The sequence below is a fragment of the Fukomys damarensis genome, unplaced genomic scaffold (assembly GCF_012274545.1).
Source record: "Fukomys damarensis isolate Sample0158 unplaced genomic scaffold, DMR_v1.0_HiC HiC_scaffold_38, whole genome shotgun sequence".
NCBI classification, from domain to species: Eukaryota; Metazoa; Chordata; class Mammalia; order Rodentia; family Bathyergidae; genus Fukomys; species Fukomys damarensis.
In genome coordinates, this window is record NW_022900950.1 from 61,628,340 (window position 1) to 61,639,089 (window position 10,750).

Here is a 10,750-nt window from a genome sequence, read left to right on the forward strand (position 1 = left end):
TAAAAAAAAGTTCAGAGAAAAATAGATCAAAAAAAAAAAAAAAAAAAAAAACCAAACTCACTTTACAGAGAGAGCTAAGGTTAAATCCGAAGGTCTGAGCATTCCGGGAGCCAGCATTCATGTAGTTTCCCATTAGCAATACAAGTTCCAGCAACTTGCTAAAGCTTTTGCTCTTCTTTATCTCTTCACAGGCGGTACTGACAGCCATGATGTCAGGTTTGATGCTGTTCACCTGCTCTTCAAACTGAAGCTTAAAGAGAATAGCACTGAGCCGTGGCCGTAGTCTCTTCACATTGCTCATCTGATTGAAAAGAAAATAGCAGATTTCCTTTAAAATGCATGGTATAACTTTAGTACTGTACGACTGCAAGTAATCTGGGATGATTTATTGGTATGACAGTATCAAAGAAGCAATATGCCCCCTAAAACTGATGGCAGGAAGAGAGAAAATCCCTGCTTGTTTTTGTAAGAAATCCAGAGTCATCCCTCAAAAACAAAATTAACAATTTAGATGTGTAATAAAAAAGAAACTTTGATGAAACAATAAAGTTTAAGTGATAAAGTAACCCTTCTTTAAAAAGCCTAAATTTTAAGGAGGAAATATGATATATAGACAACAAATTATAAAGCATTCATATCATTACTCTACAGCATCCCTGTTCAACACTGAAATACTAGGTCATGTTTAAAACATGTTCAGAAAGGTCTAAAGAGGGTATGTTTTCTTCAAATAGCAATTGCTGTCCTCAGAAGCCCTGCTGACTAACAGTATGTGTTAGAGGGAGAGTAAATAGGTCCCAATTTGAACTAAATTGACTTTCTTCAGAAACACAGAAAGCAGAATGACTCCTGACACTTACTAAATTAGCAGAATCAGAGTTGGCAAACATGGGAGTCAGGGAGATAGAAGTGGGATAAAGCCACAGGTCTTTCATGGGCCCAGTTAACCCTGTTTGGGACTCCAGGTTTCTCTGCTGAGAATGAAGGGGCTGGAGGTGTCAAACAGAACAAAGGTCCATATTCTTGCCTATCTTTAAGCTTATTCCCTCTCTTCTATCAGTGCACGGAAGGAGGATAACCATTTCCCACAGGCTGGAGACATACTGTCTTTAAACCTGATAGAAACTCCTTGACCAAAAGCATTCAGAATTTGAGTCTTAAATCATACTGACGGGGCAGTGATAGCAAAATTCTTGAAGTTCAACTATTGTAAAATCAAAAGCAGCGAGAGGAAAAACCAGTCAAAAATTTAATGACAAAATATAACAGGTTTAAAATAGAGACTAGTTCTCCTTGCTACAAACACTAAACAAAAGGCTAATGCTACATGAAGCTTGTAGGATGTCAAAAATAATAAAATCATGATTGTTCAAAAGACAGAAAGTTATGTGTCCCTAATCTAATGACTATTTAACATATACAAAAGTTTAGTAGACAACAATATAATACAGATGTAGCCTTAATGACAATAACCCAACCTACTTGTCTTACAAAAACGAGGCAATAAATAATTAGTAGACACCTGAGAATATAGTCAGATGAATCCAAACGTTGTAGTGACCAAAACACTTCATGAGGAAATAGTATAAATATATGACATATACTTAGCACACAACCCAGCCACATGGCATGTTAAGTATTTATGTGCATACAAGAAAAATCTACCAGTCCACTGAAATAGTTAAATAATAAGTCCATTAAACAACATACTTTAGTGCTCTCAAATTCTCTGACCTCAAAAAATGTCTTCACATTTTCCCATCTAGGACAAATATTTTTTTCCCCTGTAAAAATATTTTTTCCTAGACAATAAAAAAGGACTATAAATACAACATATATTTTTAGAAAAATTAAGTGTTTTCTAGTTTGTAAGCAATATAAAATTTAAAAAAGGATAAAAGGTCGCTTGATTAGAGTATCAGTTCTTATTGGGTATGAATAATTTTTTAAAACTATTATAACTCTAGCACAAAAATGCAATTACTTCTCATAAAGTCATTTGATTTGTCATAAAATCCATGGACTGTCACTAAATGGATTCATTTCCATGGGATTTTTTTAACTCTTTAACAATGCAAATGGAAGATAGCCATAGTACATTGGCAACATGGATAATACTCTATTACACTTAATATAGCCTTTAAATACTGAGACATAAAAAGACACTTGCACATAGTGTATATAATGATAGTGGTTAAAAGGGTACATATTGGCTGGGTTGTTGGCACACACTTGTAATCCAAGCCAGCTGGCAGGCTGAGGTAGGAGGATCACAAGCTAAAGGCCAACCTGAGCAAGTTAGCAAGACTTTGGCTCAATATAAAGAAAAAGGCCCAGGTATGTACTCTGGTAAAGCACTTGTCCAGCATGCACAAAGCTCTAGGTTCAATGCCCAGTGCCCTGATGCCTCCTAAAGTGCTTGGACCCATGGCATTTGTGCTTTTCATCAGTGCCCTTAAGCCTAACTATGAAATCAGGTTTATGGCACTTTGTAACAAACCAGCGAAGGAATTCTCTAGAACCTCATGAAAAACATTAGCATTAACAAACTACATTTTCATTCTAACATATATTAATGTACTATTTCATGCAGAAAAAGGAGTAAGAAAAAAAGACTGCTGAAATGCCTACATTAAAGCACCTCAAAATATGTTAACGCTTTCCTGCTGACAAACTAACCATATGTAGCCAGAATAAAGTAATTAATTTTCCTAGAAAAATATAACCCAGATTTGCATGAGTAATGAGTCTATCTGGCACTAGGGGACAGGTACCTTGAAAAAACAAAGTCAATGATGTAATGTAGAACAAACTGCTACAAGTGCACAAAAACCCCGACAAAGCAAAGTAAGGAAGGATAACCTAAAAACCAGGTTTGCAACAATGTTTTTTTTTTAATTAGTTTTCCTTTGCATATGATTCTTTCTTCTAAATTTGGATAATTTAATACTTTGTTATCAAATAAATGGATTTTAATAAGTAAATCTGCTGACCTGGAATAGAACTTGAGAAGTCACTTGGAACTCATTCCAGTCTTTGGTTCATGGTTTAATGACGCAATGATCATTTTATTAAAGGGGGGATAACCCAATTAAAACCAATACTCCATCATTAGAAGTCTATGATAAAAACAGGATTCTTTATCTCATTATTTAATTCAAAGTTTGTTTCTTCAGATGGAATCAAATGAAAAAGGTAGAAAGGTGGGGAGCAAGGCGAAAGCTTGAAGAACAGTGCTTCCTCAGGCTCAAAACTTGCCATATTCAATCAAAACTGGGGATACTCATTTTATCTTTCTGTTAAGAAAGCTAGAACTCTGATGTGGCTGCCAAAGACCAAATGGAGGACTATACCTATCACATAATACTGTGAATGGCAAGAGAAAGGTGAAAGAAAGAGAAAGGAAAGAAAAGGAAGGAAGGAAGAAAGAAAAAGGAAGAAAGAAAGAGGTCAGGCAACAAAATATTGAAAGCAAACTGTAAGCTAATTAACAATTAAAATGTTGTAAGAAATTAGAATTTCATTTTCACAGAGGTACGCTTTTAGTTATTGTTACAGGATCTCTGCAATATAAACAACCCCAAAATCTATGACAACAGTGAAGTATAATCTGAAGCTCAATCTCAAAGACAAAGGCTACTTTGATTTTCACCCTATTTTTCTGAAGGCAGAGAGGTAGTCCTGAAATCTCCCACACCCCATCACTACAGAAATCACAGGCCAGAGTGGTAAAGCCACAAAAGCCGTGAGGAAAGAAAATCAAACAAGGAGCAATCTCCAGAACCCTATGGGGAGTTTTTAATGTCAGAATGTTGTTTGTTGGCAACATTTGGGAAAGAGCAAGGACAACATAAAATGAAAAGACTTAGAAAAATCAGTGAATCCACAAGTATAGACTGGGCTCAGTGCTCTGAAAGGCATGCTCTTATAGCCCACATGCTCTAATTCTATCTCAAGGGACAAGTAGAAGAAAGGTCCCCCAAAAGCCAGAATTTCCCCTAATTATCACAAACAATTTTAATTTTATCATTAGTCTATTGGGGCAAATATATTTGACATCTTTACACCAATGATGCTTAACTTAAATATTGTATCTAGTTTTCATTACTTTTAATATAAATAAGAGATTTTCAGGATTCAACATATTTAAAATTTGAGGCCCTTTCTATCCTATTGCATAGATTTAGAAGTAGTTACAGGAAACGTTAGTACTGTGGTTATTGTTTTTCCTTAAATTATTATAAAAATTAACTGCTAATTTAACTTTCTAATACTACAGTATAATGATATAAGTTCCTAGCTTCAATCTTAATAGACTTTTAATACTCAAAGCTTTAGTTCATGTACTTTGTAAATACCAAACTATAACGAAAAAAGGGAAGAGGTTCCAGGAACGTTAAATGCCTCCTTCAGGCACAAGGAATATGATCTAGCGTTTAGGTAGCTTGCTGCTGATCAAGTGGTCTCATTACTTATCATCACAGTGTGGAAATCAACAGCTCCAACTGAAACAGTATCTGGAATTATATGTATTATATAATTATAAGTGTATTTTACTTATAAGAATGGATTTAATTTCCTCATAGCAGTTACTGGTAAGATAGAGAATGACCCTATGAGTTCCTTTTGCTACTTAATCTTGGTATTTCATTCACTTCTCCGTATGTCCAATTCTCTGTTCCTATGCTGATTTTTTAATACTCTTCTAGATCTACTTTTGTAGGGGCTCCATGTTGCACTCTACTCATCCTTCTCTATTGGCACATTCTTCAATTCTCTGAGGGAGAAGAAGCAAGAACAAGGGGAAAAAAATGCATTTTGTGAAAGATAAGAGAAAGTAGTGTTATCTAGTAGCAGAATGAAGATACTTAGAAGTTTTGAACCCAATTTTTCTAATTATGTGAAAAATATGTTTATCTTCCACTGTTAGCAGGCCAATATGTTCATGATCTCTAGAATTCTCAGGAAAAAAAAGTTTATTGCATTTGGAGAAAGGCTTCAAGTGCCTTATGTCTGGGTAGTACTCAGAATATCAAAAATGTTTTTTTAAAATAAATATGCTCTTATGATATTAAAGCTTCTATGCTAAAATTATTTAAGAATACCATACAACAGCAAAGTACATATGGTACAATTTCTACATGTTTCATAGGAGCAAAGTAAAGCCAAGACTTGCACATTTCTAAGACAAAATACTCTATAAATCTGCCTTCAAATTCAGATTCTTCTGTTCTCTCCAATATACTATTAAACACATACATCAAATTTTTCAATTTAGTCATTCAACTTTTCAGTTGAATAGTTTCTATATGGTAAATTCTTAAGAGTTTTATTTCCCTGAAAATATTCCTTAATTAATTAAGATCATGTTTTCTTTAAATTCTTTGAAGATTGTTTTCTCCAATTCTTTAAACATATCCATCATATCCACATTGTGGTTTTTTATTGAGTCTACTGGTACTTTTTAAGCATACAGTACAGTTATATTCATCATTGGGATCCTGTACCTTTACGTGGCAGATCATAATGGTTTGTATAAAAGGAAAACAAACTCTGGGCCATGTGGGATATGATATTGCTTTCCTGACAAAACATCTCCTTTTATTATTTTTAATTTTAATCTAGTATTGAACATTATGCATGGGAAATGTTGTGATTATTCGGAGCTCATAAATGTCCCTTTTACTCCAGCAGGTAAATCAATCAATAAATGATCACCTTAAGTTGTAAAGACTTTAATTTATACTTCTTCAGTGGAGCTGTGTGGAAGTTAAAAGATATTCCCTAAGCCCCTCAAACTTAATGGTATTTAATTTCCAAAATGTTGTTCCTGAGGAATACAACAAAACTTGACGTGGGCTTTTTTTTTTTTTTTTTGCGTGCATCTTTATAGGGTGCCCCTCATTCTTAAAGCACAACATTTTTCTATGTCAAATGAATGCCAAGTCTGTTAATAAAGTAACCAGAAATCCAGTGCCTCTTAGTAACGGTGGACCTCTAGTTAGCTCTGTTCCACTCTCATCGGAGAGGATGCTATTCGACAAGTTCTGCTTACTGTCTCAACATTCCCGTCCCAGGACACAGGCTCAAGGAAGATCCCACCAAGAGTGCTGGAATTCCTTCTTCTTTACTGCCCTGCCCTGCCCTGTAGACCCCACCTGTCTTACTGCTATAAATTTTTATCTCTGCCTCCTCGTCTCAGAGAAAACTACATCCCCTGCTCCAACTTGCCTTTAGTGCTGTATTTGGAACATTTTCACCAAACCAAAGGATGGGTGTTCATGAGATTCATGAATTTCTGTTCTCTCAAGGATGTGAGCTTTTTTCTACTGATATCCATTATCTGAACACATATTTTGTCCAGTTTTATCACTTAATAGTTTATTTGTCCTTTATCAAATTTCTTCCTAAGTATTTTCTGTTTTGGGTGCTACCATAAACAGAATCCTTGATATTTAAAAAATACAAATAAATTCTTCACTGAGACAAAGAAAATTAGACAAAATATAAATAACTGGCTAATCACATTCTATCTCCTACTCTATGTATATTTGTGTGTGTTTACACAATGTAATATCTACAAATTTTTCTTCCTGTACAGTGAATAAGTCATCTATGGGAAGATGTTGGGACTCTCATAAAGAACTTGTATACATGTATGAGTAGCATGCATATAGTATATGTTCATCAAATTTCCATATTTTGTCAAAGGAGACAAGCACACCTAATGGTAGAATTGTCAATGTAGTATCTACTCAATTTTATTCAGACAAAACTTCATGGAGCTTTCTAGGAACAATGGTACCTTCACAAACAGAATAAAAGAGAAAAGAAAAAGATGTATCTGCAATAATTATACCTTAAGCCAGTACTTCAACAAATTTCTTTACTCTACAGTAATATAGTTTCCTAAGTCCAGCCTCATTTTTTCCTTTATGTTTCCCAAGTAGTCTTGGAAGAATATATATGACCTATGAAATCAGATTTCCAGATTACAGAAAAAAAACAAAACAAAACGCTTTCAGGCCCTACGTGATAGCTCTAAAAAGCAACCTTAAGACAATGTGGTTTGCAAAGTGAAGAATCATAAGAGACCTTTTTGCTTATAACTGCAAAATGCTTTAGGCTTTATTTTAAATGAATGACGCATGGCTAGTAATTAGTATATGACTATAATGATATTTTGTTTTGTTTTTCCAAATGAAACAAATTAAGCAGATTGCACCATAAAATTTCAATAGTACATAGATGGTCTCACTAGAAAGCTTCATGTTTTCATATCAGAAAAAGAAAACAAAAATCACCAGCAAAAAACAAATCTCACATTTACATTAAAGACGTAACCATATATGTTTTAGTTATCTATATAGAAGATTTAAGATCCCAAAATCAAGACTAGAAACAAAAGTTCCAAAATTTTGAAACAGCAAAAACTTCAAATTCCTATTTAGATATTCTAAAGTAATTTGTATCTATTATTAAATCCAAGTTAATCATCAATATTAAAAGTAAACTGCTCCAGTAATGAAGCATACAGAAATCACTGCTCTAAGCAACTTTGAGTACAGAATGCACCTGCAGTTATTGTGAACCTATGGCATGCGTGCTGCAACTGGGTGTTATCACTGAAAGCTCTAAAAGGTTCACCATCATTGTAAAGCAAACAGAAACAGAAAAGAGGTTGCCAACATCAAAAAATAAAAGCATGGCCCTAGATATTAAAAAAGCCATAGTTCATAATTGAGCTGTAATAGTCACTGGTTGAGTGAACAAATTGAGTTGCCTTATCTATGCAATGGTAGCACCTATTTACAGATTTATGTCAGAATAGGATATGATTACACAATTCATTTTGTATTTATTAAATACGTATATGTTCTTGGGTGTTTATACTGTAAATAAGAAAATGAGGTTCTGTTCCATGGAGTATACTATGATAAATAAGTGAACAAAAGGAAAGAAAATGATAGGAAAGCAAAAGGACAATATCATTTTAGACAGGGATAAGTGTTATTTACCAATGAATGTAATATAGATAAAGAATGAAAGAGGGTGTATCATTATAATGAGTACCTTTATAAGGAAGTGGCATTTAGGTCTATGTAGCAGGAACAGAATAAATGCAAACCCACCATGGCAAGAAGAAACTGAAGACAGCTTTGCAATTTAACAAAGACTCCATGTGTTCACAGGTGGGTTTTTGAATGTGAACGGATCACTGCTCATCTGCTGAAGAATTCTGAGAAGGTGGGGTGCAGCTGGAAGTAGTGGGCCTTTGGGACATGACTTGGAAGGGTACATTTTTGCTTCATACTCTTCTGTCTTTGTTGTCTGGAGGCCATCAGTTGAGCACCTTTTTCTCTGCCATGGCCCTGTCACACTGTTTCTGCCTTAAAGCCTGCTGACCATGGACTGAAACTGAGATCTACAATAAACCTCACCTAATTTAAAGTCTTAGTTAGATCCAGCACTGGGAAAAAATGACAAGACACAGCTAAATCTAATGACAAAGAGTTAGAGAGGTAAACGATGAGGTTGAAGAAATGAGGTAATCTGAGAAACGGATACATAGTCAGAAATCACTAAAAAGATCAATTAGCCCTAGAAGAAATGTTAAAGGCAATCTTACAAGAAGAAAAATGATTCCCAGTGAAAAACAGATGTGCACAAAGAAGTGAACACAAGAAGTGGTATGTTACATACGTGAATATATAGGAAATGCTTTTGAGACTCAGAATCTCTTAGAAATACATACTGCACATTTATATATATTTGGAAGCACATACTAGTACAGCAAGATTAATTAAAATAAGCACTAAAATTATCCAAGAGTGCAATGAGTATTATAGAATAGATATTAGTTGAAAATACTAAGATGATAGATTCAAGCTCTAGCATATGAGTAACTATATTAAATAAAAATGTCCTAAATAATTTTAACATGGTTTAAAACTCATGAGAAAACAGCAGAAATGTCAGATTGGAAAAAAGGCAAGACTAGACTAATACACTGACTACAAGAATAGCAGGTTTAAAATAGAAGGGATACAAAACAATAGACTATGTTATTACTAATAAAAACAATGCTGAATGGCTTTATTAATAAACATGACATAAATATCACTAAAGTATTTTAAGCATGAAAGTGACAAACTCATTTAATTTTATAATTAGAGTTAAGTAGTTGCTGTGCAGAAATGGACAGTGCATTGAAAGCATGAAGCATAGGCACTAAAATACAGTCAATATTCAGAAAATCACAAATACAAAAATATATACCTTTATGAGCTGGCATGGTTTCACTATCTTTGAGTTTATGCTTTTTTTCTCAGCAATATCATATATTAATAGCTCTATTATATTGGATTTTAACTTCAGTTTTTCCATTGCTATTTCATTAACATTGATGAAACAAATACACTCAGAGGATGGTAATCCCTGAATGGTTTTCAGAGTTTCGATTAACAAAAGAGGCAGTTTGAGAAATCATTAAACTACCATAAAACATGATACTTCCATTCAAGAGTCACTTTGGCTAAATCCTCAGAACTTTCAAGTTGTTAATTAATTACATGTTCAAGATTGATCAGGGGATGAAGTAAACGTTAATCACAGAGCAAAATGCAAAGCTAATGTGGGGACGTAGGACCCAAACAAAAAATATAACCATGTTGTCAGGTCCTGTGGTGTCATTCCAGGAAGCCGCCCCTTTTATCTTGACCTCATATTGCCAGTAAACATTCAGGTTTTGGTGGTACTCTGGGGAGGTAGGGAGAAGGTATTGGAAATACAAAGATTGACACAGGAAAAGTCCCCTATGTTCCAGATTAGCTCATTCAAAAGTAAAGAGTAGAAGTGCATATTGCACAGTATTTGGTAACCTGCTCATAATTTCAAACAATACTCAAAATACTTTTAAATGATTCTTTGCCTTTTCTTTTATTCATAACGTTTTACAAAAGCTTGCTCTTTCTCTAATGCCATAATGTCAATGTCAAAAGTGTTTCTTTGTTTACTCCACACATAATACTATTAATTAACAATGACATCTTGCTGTGTTTCTTAGTCTTTACTGCATTTTTTAGTCTATTTCTCTACTAGGACAAATAAAATTCACTCAGGGACTTCTAAAAATAAACCAATGGCCTTTCAGATATTCACTCAGTGTTTGGATTCATGCTTCAATTTAGATCACTGATTTGGCAGGTGCATTTTTGGAACATTCTAATTAAATCACTGTGATACATTTTTTTAGGCAAGTCTTTTGCCTTACAATAAAAAAAAGTATGCTCATTGCTGTGTCTAAGTATACCATGCAGCCTAGATCTGGGATTTAAAATTTAAGGAGAGGGAGAAATATGTGGAAAATGACTAAGAAATGGCAAAAACTAGAGTCTGTTGAAGCTAAGACAAAAGGCGGGAGTTAGGCAATGGATATAATAAAGGATGTGAAAATACCTGAGATTTGTGATCATGAAACACCTAAGTACAAAACTGCATGTTAAAGGCCAGGAATTTAGCTCAGTGGTTTTGGTGCCTGCCTCCCAAGCTCAAGGTCCTGAGTTTGATCCCAGGTACCCCATCCAAAAAAGTGCATGTTAAATTCAGGAAAAAGAAGTTTCTGAATGCAGGTAATTACTACAACCAGCAGTGCAGGTAATAGGTAATTCTAAAGGAGGTTACAAAAATTCAGCAAGAAGGAAAGAGCTAAGGCCAAAGCACACATTGTCATTCCTGGGAAGGGGAGGGG

General features: G+C 34.3%; 1 protein-coding gene across 1 annotated transcript in view; it reads right to left on the bottom strand.

The window, feature by feature from the left end:
* The window catches only part of Diaph3 (diaphanous related formin 3), a 479,227-nt gene that overhangs the window by 222,017 nt on the left and 246,460 nt on the right, over nt 1–10,750 (bottom strand). The window contains exon 21 of the mRNA XM_010636939.2: nt 62–301. Within this exon, the coding sequence (XP_010635241.1) occupies nt 62–301 (240 nt within the window). The remainder of the gene's footprint in view (nt 1–61; nt 302–10,750) is intronic.